This window comes from Phaethon aethereus (genome assembly GCF_964289735.1).
Source record: "Phaethon aethereus genome assembly, chromosome: W".
In the NCBI taxonomy this organism is placed as follows: domain Eukaryota; kingdom Metazoa; phylum Chordata; class Aves; order Phaethontiformes; family Phaethontidae; genus Phaethon; species Phaethon aethereus.
In genome coordinates this window covers 39,802,450-39,816,172 of record NC_138581.1, presented here as the reverse complement: position 1 = coordinate 39,816,172, position 13,723 = coordinate 39,802,450, and the positions used below count along the sequence as shown (strand labels likewise).

At 48.4% G+C, this 13,723-nt stretch overlaps 1 protein-coding gene across 1 annotated transcript; it reads right to left on the bottom strand.

The window, feature by feature from the left end:
* Nucleotides 1-7,477: 7,477 nt before the first annotated feature.
* LOC309415221 (cyclin-O-like) lies at nucleotides 7,478-8,469 on the bottom strand (the record flags this gene model as incomplete). Its single annotated transcript, XM_082012672.1, is given in 5 exon segments — nucleotides 7,478-7,594; nucleotides 7,596-7,631; nucleotides 7,881-8,066; nucleotides 8,153-8,299; nucleotides 8,455-8,469. Coding segments are annotated over 5 exon segments (501 nt in total).
* Nucleotides 8,470-13,723: the final 5,254 nt, after the last annotated feature.

The window sequence follows — 13,723 nt, the reverse complement described above, 5'->3', positions numbered from 1 at the left end:
CGTGACTACGGAGAGGACATGAGGAGGTGGGATGGAAAACCTACCTCGACCCTAGAGGCACGAGTACGCGAGCTGCAAGGAAAAACAATTACAAAAGGGGGTTCAGGTTCCTCAAGAAAAATCGTCGCTCCACTTTCCAGTGGGCAGCTTCCCAGAAAGAATAGAAGAGCTGATCTCACCTCTGATCCTCTTGAAGGGACTTCTGATTCCTATTTACAAGAAGTGGGTAACAAGTACTATGACCAGGACTAGAGGGGCCCTGCCTCCAGCCAGGCGGAGGAGAGGGACAACCGAGTTTATTGGACTGTGTGGATTAGATGGCCTGGCACATCAGACCCACAGGAATATAAGGCTTTAGTGGACACTGGTGCACAATGTACCCTGATGCCATCAAGCCATATAGGGGCAGAACCCATCTGTATTTCTGGAGTGACAGGGAGATCCCAACAGCTGACTGTGCTGGAGGCCGAAGCGAGCCTAACTGGGAATGAGTGGCAGAAGCACCCCATTGTGACTGGCCCGGAGGCTCCATGCATCCTGGGCATAGACTACCTCAGCAGAGGGTATTTCAAGGACCCAAAAGGGTACCGGTGGGCTTTTGGTATAGTTGCCTTGGAGACAGAAGAAATTAAACAGCTGTCCACCTTGCCTGGTCTCTCAGAGGACCCTTCTGTGGTGGGGTTGCTCAGGGTCAAAGAACAACAGGTGCCGATCGCTACCACAACAGTGCACCGGCGGCAATATCGCACCAACAGAGACTCCCTGATCCCCATCCATGAGCTGATTCGTCGGCTGGAGAGCCAAGGAGTGATCAGCAAGACTCGCTCACCCTTTAACAGCCCCATATGGCCAGTGCGAAAGTCTAATGGAGAGTGGAGACTGACAGTAGACTATCGTGGCCTGAATGAAGTCACGCCGCCACTGAGCGCTGCTGTGCCGGACATGCTAGAACTTCAATATGAACTGGAGTCAAAGGCAGCCAAGTGGTACGCCACCATTGATATTGCTAACGCGTTTTTCTCGATCCCTTTGGCGGCAGAGTGCAGGCCACAGTTTGCGTTCACTTGGAGGGGTGTCCAATACACCTGGAATCGACTGCCCCAAGGGTGGAAACACAGCCCTACCATTTGCCATGGGCTGATACAAACTGTACTGGGACAGGGTGAAGCTCCAGAGCATCTGCAATACATTGATGACATCATCGTATGGGGCAACACAGAAGAAGTTTTTGAGAAAGGGAAGAAAATAATTCAAGTCCTTCTGAAAGCTGGTTTTGCTATAAAACAAAGTAAAGTCAAGGGACCTGCACAAGAGATCCAGTTTTTAGGAATAAAATGGCAAGATGGACGTCGACAGATCCCAACGGATGTGATCAACAAAATAACAGCTATGTCTCCACGAACTAGCAAAAAAGAAACACAAGCATTTCTGGGCGTTGTGGGTTTCTGGAGAATGCATATTCCAAATTACAGCCTGATTGTAAGCCCTCTTTATCAAGTGACCCGGAAGAAGAACGATTTTAAATGGGGCCCTGAGCAACGACAAGCCTTCGAACAAATCAAACAGGAGATAGTTCATGCCGTAGCCCTCGGGCCAGTCCGGGCAGGACAAGATGTTAAAAATGTGCTCTACACGGCAGCCGGGGAGAATGGCCCTACCTGGAGTCTCTGGCAGAAGGCACCAGGAGAGATTCGAGGTCGACCTCTAGGGTTTTGGAGTCGAGGATATAGGGGATCTGAGTCCCGCTATACTCCAACTGAAAAGGAGATATTGGCGGCATATGAAGGAGTTCGAGCTGCCTCAGAAGTGGTTGGTACTGAAGCACAGCTCCTCCTGGCACCCCGACGGCCAGTGCTGGGCTGGATGTTCAAAGGGAGGGTCCCCTCTACACATCATGCGACTGATGCTACGTGGAGTAAGTGGGTCGCGCTTATTACACAGCGGGCTCGAATAGGAAACCTTAATCGCCCGGGAATCTTGGAAGTGATCATGGACTGGCCAGAAGGCAAAGATTTTGGAATATCACCAGAAGAGGAGGTGGCGTGTGCTGAAGAGGCTCCACCATATAATGAACTGCCAGAGAACGAAAGGCAATATGCCCTGTTTACTGATGGGTCCTGTCGTATTGTAGGCAAACATCGAAGGTGGAAAGCTGCTGTATGGAGCCCTATACGATGAGTTGCAGAAGTGGCTGAAGGACAAGGTGAATCAAGTCAGTTTGCGGAGGTGAAAGCCATCCAGCTGGCTTTAGATATTGCTGAACGAGAAAAATGGCCAGTACTCTATACTGACTCATGGATGGTGGCAAATGCTCTATGGGGGTGGCTACAGCAATGGAAGCAGAGCAACTGGCAACGCAGAGGCAAGCCCATCTGGGCTGCTGAATTGTGGCAAGATATTGCTGCCCGACTAGAGAATCTGGTCATAAAAGTACGTCACGTAGATGCTCACGTACCCAAGAGTCGGGCCACCAAAGAACATCAAAACAACCATCAGGTGGATCAGGCTGCTAAGATAGAAGTGGCTCAGGTGGATCTGGACTGGCAACATAAGGGTGAATTATTTATAGCTCGGTGGGCCCATGACACCTCAGGCCATCAGGGAAGAGATGCAACATACAGATGGGCTCGGGATCGAGGGGTGGACCTGACCATGGATGCTATTGCACAGGTTATCCATGAATGTGAGACGTGTGCTGCGATCAAACAAGCCAAGCGGTTAAAGCCCCTCTGGTATGAAGGACGATGGTTGAAATATAAATATGGGGAGGCCTGGCAAATTGACTATATCACACTTCCACAAACTCGCCAAGGCAAGCGCTATGTGCTTACCATGGTGGAAGCAACCACCGGATGGCTGGAAACATACCCTGTGCCCCATGCCACCGCCCGGAACACTATCCTGGGCCTTGAAAAGCAAGTCTTATGGCGACATGGCACCCCCGAAAGAATTGAGTCAGACAATGGGACTCATTTCCGAAACAAGCTCATAGACACCTGGGCCAAAGAGCACGGCATTGAGTGGGTGTATCACATCCCCTATCATGCACCAGCTTCCGGAAAAATTGAACGATACAACGGACTGTTAAAGACTACACTGAGAGCAATGGGTGATGGGACATTCAAACTTTGGGATAAACATTTAGCCAAAGCCACCTGGTTAGTCAACACTAGGGGATCTACTAATAGAGCCGGCCCTGCCCAATCACAACTCTTACGTACTGTAGAAGGGGATAAAGTCCCTGTGGTGCATGTGAGAAACATGCTGGGGAAGACAGTCTGGGTTACTCCTGCCTTAGGCAAAGGCAAACCCGTTCGTGGGATTGCCTTTGCCCAGGGACCTGGGTGCACTTGGTGGGTAATGCGGAAGGATGGGGCAGTCCGATGTGTACCTCAAGGAGACTTGATTTTGGGTGAAAACAGTCAATGATTTGAATTGTATTATGTTAATTGTTCAGTATGACATTACTACTATGGCTGCTATCTACCATATCAATGGTATTATAGTAAGAATCACCCAGACTGATGAAGAATGAGCTTCACTGAAACCAAGCAACGTGCAGCAGTGATGGAACCAGAACTGGCTTCAGCAGCTTGCGCCCAACAATTCCCTCGAGATCGACATCTTCGACCTGCAGATCATGGACATGGACCGTGCCAGATGACAATCCAACACCACATACCATCTCCCCTGCCCTGAGAGACTGCTATGATGGATGAAGCCCAGAGTCATGGACTGACTGAACTCCAGTAATAATGAATAATTGGAATGTATTGAAAAGTATAGGACCTGGGCATGACATAAATGGTATGGAATAAGGGGTGGATACTGTCCTGGTTTCAGCCAGGATAGAGCTGGTTTTCTTCACAGAAGCTAGTGTGAGACTGTGTTTTGGATTTGGGATGAGGAACTGTTGATAATGTGCTGATGTTTTGGGTTGCTGCTGAGCAGTCAAGGACAGTCCAGCTTCTTGTGCTGGCCTGCTAGCAAGCAGGCTGGGGGTGCACGGGAAGCTGGGAGGGGACACAGCCGGGACAGCTGACCCAGACTGGCCAAAGAGATATTCCCTACCATCCGACGTCATGCCCAGTACATAAACTGGAGTTGGCCGGGGGGGCGGAAATCGCTGCTCGGGGACGGGCTGTTGATCACGGGGTGGTGAGCAATTTCTGTATTGGGCATCACTTGTTCTTATACATTCCTTTGTTGGTATTATCATTATTGTTTCCTTCTTTCTTTCTGTCCTATTAAACCGTGTTTATCTCAACCCACGAGGTTTTTCCTAATTCTCTCCCCCGTCCCACTGTGGGAGGGAGAGTGAGCGAGCGGCTGCGTGGTGCTTAGTTGCCGGCTGGGGCTAAACCACGACACCATGCACCCCCAGTCTTCTCGCTGGCAGGCCAGAGCATGGGAAGCTGAATAGTCCTTGACTGCTTAGCAACAACTGAAAGCATCAGTATGTTACCAACAGTATTTTCATTCCAAATCCAAAACACAGCACTGTACCAGCTATCAGGAAGAAAATTGACTCCATCCCAGCCAAAACCAGGACAAATGCCAACTTGATTAAGAGTATGCACTTGGATTACAGAACTGCTAGAAAAATAATAATCAGTTGTTTTATTACTTGACATTTTGTTTTCCTACACTTAGGTAAGTGCATCTAATTGCACCCCCACCAAGGTATTACCAAGCCAGCACGCGCCAGTTTGAAATGGGGAATGATACCATTATTATGCTCATCAAGGGGGTACACTTTCTTTGACCTTCCTCTTCTGGCTGACATACCTTAGAAGCCCTTCTTATTATTCTTTGCATCCCTTGCCAAGTTCAGCTCCAGATGCGCCTTGGACCTCCCGACCTCATCCCAATGCAACCAGGCAGCGTCCCTGTACTCATCCCAAGATACCTGTCCCTGCTTCCCCTGCCTGTGCATTTCCTTCTTGCCCTTTAGTTTGCCCAGCAGGTCTCCACTCAGCCGTACTGGTCTCTTGTCTTCCTTTCCTGATTTCTTACACCTGGGGATCGAGAGCTCTTGCGCTCTATGGAAAGCATCCTTAAAGATCTGCCAGCTCTGTTCTGCTCCCTTGTCCCTGAGGGCAGTTTCCCAGGGGGTCCTATTGACTGACTCCCTGAAGAGCTGGAAGTTTGCTTTCCTAAAATTCAGGGTCCTGACTTGACTCTTCGCCCGCCCCATATCCCTCAGGACTGCGAAATCCACCAGTGCATGATCCCTGCAGCCCAGGCTGTCTCCAGTCTTGACGTCACCAATTAACTCACTTGCGCTGGTGACCAAGTCCAGTATGGCATCCCCTCTGGTAGGGCTGTCTATTACCTGGCATAGGGCGTTATCCTCCATGCACCCCAAGAGTCTCCTGGATTGCCTACAGCTCGCCGTGCTACTTTTCCAACAGGTGTCGGGGTGGTTGAAGTCCCCCAGCAGGACGAGAGCCTGCTAGGGCGATGCATCCTGTAGCTGGAATGAGGAGGCTTCATCAATTGACTCCCCTTGATTGGGCAGCCTGTAGTAGACACCAACCACAAGGTTCCCTTTGTTGCCTCGGTCTCTGATTCTTACCCATAAGCTTTCGACCTGTTCGTGGCTATTCTTCAGAGACAGCTCTTAACACTCTATCCATTTCTTGACGTAGAGGGCAATGCCTCTGCCCTTCCTTCCTCACCTGTCCCTTCCGAACAGCCTGTAGCCATCCATAGCCGCACTCCAGTTATGGGATTCATCCCACCAAGTTTCAGTAATGGCAACCAGGTCATAGCTTTCTAGCAGCACAGTGGCTTCCAACTCCTCCTGTTTGTTGCCCATGCTGTGTGCATTGGTGTAGAGGCACTTCAGCTGGGCTGTTGGCCGTGTCACCTTCTTAAAGGAACACTCCTTAGTTCCTTTGAGGTCTTTCTCTGGTGCAACAGGCTGAGGTGCAACACCTCAAACCTTGGAGTGTCATCCCTCAGCTTGTCATGGATAAGCCTAATTTTAGCCACCTCCCCCTTCATGTCTAGTTTAAAGCCCTGTCAATAAGCCCCGCTAGCATATGAGCAAAGACCCTCTTATCCCTTTGAGAAAGATTAACCCCATCTGATGCCAGCAAGCCAGGTGCCATGTAGGCCATCCCATTATCAAAAAACCCGAAATTGTGGTGATGGCACCAGTCACGGAGCCATGCATTAATAGACTGGGCCCGTCTCTTCCTCCCTATGTCGCTGCCTGCAACTGGAAGGAGGGAAGAAAAAATAACCTGTGCTCCAGATTCCCTAACCATCTGTCCCAAGGCCCTGAAGTCTCTTTTGATCACCCTTGGACTATGTGTTGCAGCTTCATCTCCACCCACATGGAAGAGCAGTAGTGGGTAATAGTCCGAGGGCTGCACCAGGCTAGGAAGTTTCATAGCGATGTCCTTAACCCAGGCCCCAGGGAGGCAGCAGACTTCCCTAAAAGAAGGGTCTGCTGGCATATTGGACCTTCTGTTCCCCTCAGAAGGGAGTCGCCTACAACTATAACCCGTCTTTTCTTCCTCATGGGGGTGGTCATGATACAGGGGGTAGGCCTTTCTGACCTTGGCAACACCTGTGGTGTAGCTGGACCATCATCCACATCAGCCATGGACTGTCCTTCCACATCCAGAGACCCATACCTGTTGTACAGAGGCACCTGGGGAGGCAGGGTGGGCAAGGAGAGGGTTTGCCTGCAGCCCTGAGCATGGACTTGCCTCCATTCGCTCCTTCCCTTTAAGCTACTGCCTTCAGCCTGGCAGGGGGAGGATACAGGACACCCTTCATCTTGCATTTTTTTTTTAGTGGCCGTTCCTGTTTCTGTCTCAGGGAGGGCAGAGCATGGTTCCACAAGTCCATCTCTTTCTCCGACTCCCTGATGCTCCTTAACCTTTCTACCTCCTCTTGTAGCTCTGCCACCAGGCTGAGCAGATCATCCGCCTGGTCATACCTCAGACACTTGTTCTCACTACTGCCATCAGTTACCAGTGAGAGGCTCTGGCACTCTCTGCAGCCTGAGTCCTGGATGGCTGCATGTTTCCGTGGGTGCTCTGTGTGGATTGCCACATCCATTCTGGCGAATGCAGAGGACATGGCTTTCCACCTGGTGGCTACCATAGCTAAGCTCCTCCTGAGAGGGTGATGAACACCAATAGAACTCGCCTCTTGAGCTGTTGGGGCCACTACTCCCTCCCTGCATGCCCTTCCACACAAACTGCTGCACCATGCTCTGTTTGCCCGCTCTGTTGGCAGCGCTCCCGGTCGCTAGTGCTCCCCAGGCTGCTTTTTACAGGCGTGGGTGTGGGCTGCCATTGCTCTGGCAATGCCGAGGCCTCGTCAGCATCTCCCATGAGAGCTGCCTGCTCCTGGCGGGTCTCTCCGTTGCCCTGGTGTTTCCCTGCCTCAGGAAACCCCCTGTGCACCAAGATCTGCTGCTCTGCTGTGGGTCGGGCCAGCTCCGGAACAGCTCCCCTCAGCGACTTTCCTCCAGCCAGGTGGTGGGTGCTGCCTGGTCGAAGCCCAGCCTGTGCAGGATGATGCACTCCAGGTTGAGGAGCTGCTGGCAGGTGAAGGTGTTGCAGCAGAGGGCCGATGAGCTCCTTCACCCTGGAAGGGTGCACAGCCACCTGCAAGGGGGTACAGGCAGGCAGAGGGTGGGAATGCTGCCCTCTCCCTGCGGGCTGCAGCCGAGGGAGCAGCGCATTGGGAAAGGGTGCGAAGTCCGGCCCGGCTGGTGATGAGCTAGCGCCGGACCTGCTCGGGTTGGCCAAGGAGGAGGGCTGCAAAAACCCCGACGGTGGGACAGCCGCCTGTGGACAAGTGCACCCAGTTCAGCCCTGCAAAAGAAGCGCGCCCGGGTTCTGGGGCCACCCTACCTGCCTGCAGGCGATGAGCAGCACCATCACACCCAGGAGCTGGAAGCAGTCGGCGGCCACAGGGGTGGTGGCGAGGAAGCGGTTGAGGATGTCGACGGCCAGGCAGAGGGTCTCGAAGGAGGAGCCGAAGTGCCGGTGCACGGCGATGAGCCAGCTGACCAGCTTGCAGCGTGCCTCCGCTGTCATCTGCGGCACCGGGGAGCAGGTGTCAGGCGGGCCCGGCACCAGGCTATCCCACCACCCGGCGCCACCGCCGGCTCCGCTGCCCTCACCTGCGGCTGCCGGGCAAGCGGCTCCCGCGGCTGGAAGCAGCTCTCCAGCCCCTTGCGGGAGCGGTACCAGCTCTCCATGTAGTCGTGGAAAGCCTGCAGCTCCTGTGGGCTCTCCCCCACCACTGCCGTCGTCGTCGTCGCCGGGCGCTGCGGGCAGCCACCGGGGGGTCCGCCGCGGTCCAGCCGCTGAGGCGGAGTGGCGCCGCGACGTCGACCGGCCGGCCGGTCATGATCACCATGGGGGTTGGGAGCGGCAGCGACTATTTGAGTGGCGAGGCGGCCCCTCAGTCATCACCGCCCACCCTGGCCAGCCCCATGGCGGGGAGCGGGGCACTGCGCGGGGCGGCCGGAGGAGCGCATCGCCCCACCCGCCGCGGGGTGGCCAGTTGGGCACTGCCAGGAAAGTTGTCTCCAAAACAAAATCTGCAACAGGGTCAAAAAGGAACAGAGTTACCAAAACGTCTGGCTCTTTTATAACGCTGATAACGTAAGATGGCTATGGTGGAGTCGCCGTAAGACTCTGATCTCCAGAGAACAGCGCCGAGCACTGGAGTCCTCTTTCTGGAAGGGCACGGAGAACAAACTGGACAGAAGTACCATAAAGCCAGTCATAGCAGAGCCTGAATCTAGTCAGCTGAAGTTGCTGCATTTTCCATTTTGCCACTACTAAAATAAATGACTGTCCAGCTCCTAGCATTTAAACTCAGAACCCAGTAAGCTTTAACAGCTATAGATCGCTCTGCACAAATAATACTTTCATTTGAGGTCACCAGGAAATATAGCACAAATACAAAAGGGAGATATCAAGAATGCTGGAGTTCTCTGGGAGGTTTGGGTCTCGGTTCCACTTCCATCTATTGACTATTTATGTAATGGAGCACTTTTTTAAACAGCCGAATGGAGGGAAATCAGAATGTTCCTGCGCTATGACCACTGGTTTACAGAAGCAGAGTTGAGGTCAGACATGACTATTTTATCAGATATGATTGGGCTATATGATCCATTGATCAAGTCCACTATAGACTAGGAAAGACTTGTAGAAGGAAAAAGAAAACCTCTCCTGGGTCAAGTGATGGGGAAGATGTAAATGGGAAAAGGAAGAGAGCTTCAAGCAATCTACGACCCCAACAGCAGAAGATAGGAGGAGATAGGAATTCTGCAGCTTGAATAGCAGGAACAGGAAATCCTTGCAAAGGAGAGGATGCACAGAGACCGATAGGCTGCCTTTAAAATAAAGTACACCCCAAAGAGCCCTATTGTGACTACAATGAGAAAGATCCAGTGGTACTGGTTTTGTGTTCGACATGCTTTGAGAAAAGTAACACAAAAGTGTTAACAGAAGTATTTATTAAATAAATGGAACAAAAGAGAAAGTTCATCCATTCAAAAGAGCACAGGCACAAAAGCTGCTCACATACACTGCAGAAGCAGAAATCTACTGTAGTCTTTGGTTTTTGATTTTTTTGGTGGGTTTTGGTTGTGGGTTTTTTTTTATTTTATTTTAAGGTAACTGTGCTTATCTGTACACCACAGTTTGTCCTGTTCCATCTGATTTGCAGAAATCTGTTGCTCACTCAGGAGAGTGAGCAATTTCCTAGTTATTACAATAAATCCCCTTAATAACAACTGAAAGAAGATATTTCTTTAAAAGATTACAGAGCAGGGCATGCTAGAGGAACACAAAGAATGTCTCTGCATTTCAAGTTTACCATACATAAATGGAATAAAAACTCTCTATTCATCATGGTTAAATAAGGAAGAAGAACTCAAGGACAAGTAACACTTTCACTAGGATTTAGCCATTTAAAAAATAACAACTGATATGTGAAATTCAAATCCAAAGGACACAGGAGCATATTAGTTGTTGAATTACTGAAATATATTTCTAATTCTTGTTTCCAAAGGATACAAATGAAAGACCTCGACTAGAACAAAAACTAGGAAATTGTTTGAGATGCAGATTTAATTTTTATCTTCAAGGAATGCAGTTTGTAGGTTTTTATATCTATGCCTCTGACATGAAAGAAGAATGCATTTGGGAATACAGAGTACAAAACTGAAGTCTTAAGATCAAACTTTAACTGTTTACATGCTTCCTTTTATAAGTGTTTTATACTTTGCAATTAAAAAAACCAAAACACTTCCTGGCTTTTCTAGGAATCTAGGACTACCACTAGTTTATCACAATTCATAAAAGGATAACAAATGTGACCACCCTTCCCTCAGAGTTCTTAGCAAACTAATATTAGGAGAATTTGCCTCTTCCAGAACTGAGCGTAGGGTAATGTGCACAAGCTGTTTTACTTTCAGCTTATGTTTCCCTTTTAGCACAGCAGTACCGGTTCTGCTATGATAATCTAACTGGATAGCTCTGTGTATTTTGCTTGGTCTCTTTCAAGATCATGCATTTTCCTCATTGCCCTTTCTGTACGCTATTAACCTCTGCTGTATTTTCTAGATTAAAAAAAAAAAAACAAACCAAAAAACACCTTCTGCACTATTCTGTCTGTACATACAGAGTTCCTGCTTGACCACAATTGTTTTACGGAAAAAAAAAAAAAAATCCCCATTCTGAAAGCCAAGTTGGTGATGTGAAATTTTCACTTCACTGTTGTAAATGGTGTGGGTATGTGGAACGTAAGAGCAGCTGGTTCATCAAGTTATGTGGTTAAGGACTATTCATTATAAAAGAAACAAGAAACAACAAAGGAAGTGGTAAGTTAAACACACAGACACAAAAACATTAAGGAGCAAGTGATAAGAGAGAACAGTGAATACTATTAGTTCATTAAATAATGACTAATGAGAATAATGAGTCTTCAGCCACTGATGAGCCATTAAAGGACCTGCTCAGGTACAGCGTTGAAGAGGGGCAAGCTGAACTTCAACTGATAAGAGGGGAAAAACATGATCATCATGAGTATTATGCAATATTTGAGGGGTCTTGCAGGACTGTGCAAAACATTATAGGATACTGGGGGGGCTTTTGGGACAGCAAAACTTATTACAGTAGCCCTAGGGGAAGGGACAAAGGCAGGGACAAGAATTGGGGTGAATGGGAAAGGAACAAATGTGAAAAAAAGGCAGAGGATGGTTGAGCACCTGATCATGGTAAATCCATACTTTCTTCTTATAAAACATCTTCTTAAATGTAAACCATAACAATACAGAAAAAGGAAGACATCTGTAAGATGTATTGCTTACATAATACTAATGTAATAGTAATAATGCAAATTCATAGCTAAAAAAATTTAAAAATTAGCACTTAAGAAACCCACGTAAGAAATGTTTGTCTTCTGCTTGAATATATGTGATGGAATTCTGCCCAACTGAGATTTGGGAACCAATCTTTAATCATTAGTACAGTCTGCACCACCAGTGACTGTATGATTAGTACATTAAACAAACAACAAAAAGGGGAATTAGACACAGCCATTTCTATATTGAAAAGAAACTGCTTCCATCATTCGTACAGTAAGCCTAGTGGCAGAGAATGTATTGTAAACGCTAAACATATTCAGTGTTCATCTCATAAAATTATATAGAAAGGTTCCATGCAAAATCATGCAGTCCTCCCATGTCATGGTGGGTATCAATCACATACATTAAGCACTTAAATGCGACGAGCGAGGGAAGGCAAGCAGTCGACTCAATATGAGTGATAAGGCAAGCTTCAACTTTATTGCAAAACCTTACACATATTTATACACTAAGTTCTACCTTATGCATACTTGTCTTACAATCATTGGCTTAGCTCTAAAGATTGCATTATTATACTCCTCCTACTTGCGGTTACTGCTACGTGGTCCGGGTTCCATCCTGTTTTTCTTATACAGTGCTTCTTCTTAGCTGTTTACCACAGCTCCTTCTCCTCAAGGCCGAGCCCTGCAGGTGTCCAGCTGTTTACCAGCTTCTCAATGCTGCAGCTCCTTCTCCTTAAGGTCGAGCAGTGCAGAGTGATCCCAACATCTCCCCCTTTTTGTTTTTGTATAAACAAAACCTGATGGATCATTTGTAACCCGAGGACTGTGAGAAAGATGGACCCTCTGTACATTCTTGTATCGTCCTGTGCCGCGAACTCAGCCCAGCAGTTGGTAGGTGCCAGCTTTACGTGGGCGTCCCCACGGAGGCAACGGTGGCCTTGCCGTACACCGGCCCACTGCCCTTCAGGAAATCCTGGTATTACACATTTGTAGAGGAACGAGTTTCGACACATGTGGCCAGCGAGTGTCGGAACTCACCTCAGTTGTCACCTTTTAACACAGGGAGCCTATGGCGTATGCGCCCGCTGGCCAGACGTGCTGCACGCGCCACAGCCACCCCGTCTATTGGTTCGTAGGCTTTGTTCACACGGCATTTTTTCATAACCCAGCAGTCACATATCAACTTATGCTTAAGTCAATAGCAGAATATTACAAAGCAAAACAATTCTAGCTGTACTACTTCTAGTGATATAAACTACTCCTAGTGATAGAAAAAAGGTACTTGTATAAGGCTATGAAGACCAATATTATATCTTACCAAAGCATTTGTAGTTATAGAACGCTTTGCCTCAAAAGCTTTCCACGTTCATCTCATGATACCGCAAATTTCAGTGTGATTTACCCCTACATTTTCTTTTGACTGAGGTGGCATCCAGATTGCGATGACACCTGATAGTGTCATGATGTGTCCAACGATGACGATGGCGACTGCCCCACCCATGGCCTCACCCACTTCGAGGCACCTGCAAAGTGGGCAAAACCATGGGTAAAACCATGGGTAAAACAGCCACCACCGTCAACCTCGTCCCCTGGTTAGCAGTTGAAAAGGTCCTTTCTCCTTCCGCAAATAATTTAACACATATAAGGCTTTATTCAAACGTTCTTAGGGTAATGTGGTAGCCTCTCCCCCTTTTTGTTTTGAGCGTGATTATCTAACAAAGCTCATTCATTGGGTGTGTAAGATACTCGTTTGAGTTATTAGCTAGCCAAGCATTCTTTACTACCTTTTGAACCATTCCTTGTAGACAATGCAATAAACATGGTACAATAAGCATTAGTATTAAGATAACAAGCACTATAACAACTGCCCCTTTTATTAAGTCTTGTAACCATCCACTTAGGCCCAAACTTGACAGCTATTAACGTGGGGTTCAAACATGTTTTAAAGGGCTCAGTTGCCGTAGCTGAACTCAGGCAAAAGTCTGTCGTCCCAGTTTTATTCGCCCACGCCACCCGTAAGTTCGCATGGTCGGGTAACGGTATCGCTGGGACCAGTACGAGTAGAACTACGCTGATCATCATCAGCAATGGCAGCTTTGGTCCAGCGGCTTGGAATCCACTTCGGCCCTGTGGGAGTAAGTACACACATATAAACTCTACCCATATACTTCACTTCTGCTGGACCTTTCCACAGTCCGGTTGCTGGATCTCTATACATAACAAAAACTGGCTTATCATCCTTATTTTCTTTAGGATAGCTATGCACCCATGCTGGTGGCTCTTTCTGGTCTACAAAAATACATAAATGATTTAACACAAAAAGAGTCTTAACAAGTCTTTCTTGTACATCTGAGATTTCCCTAAATTT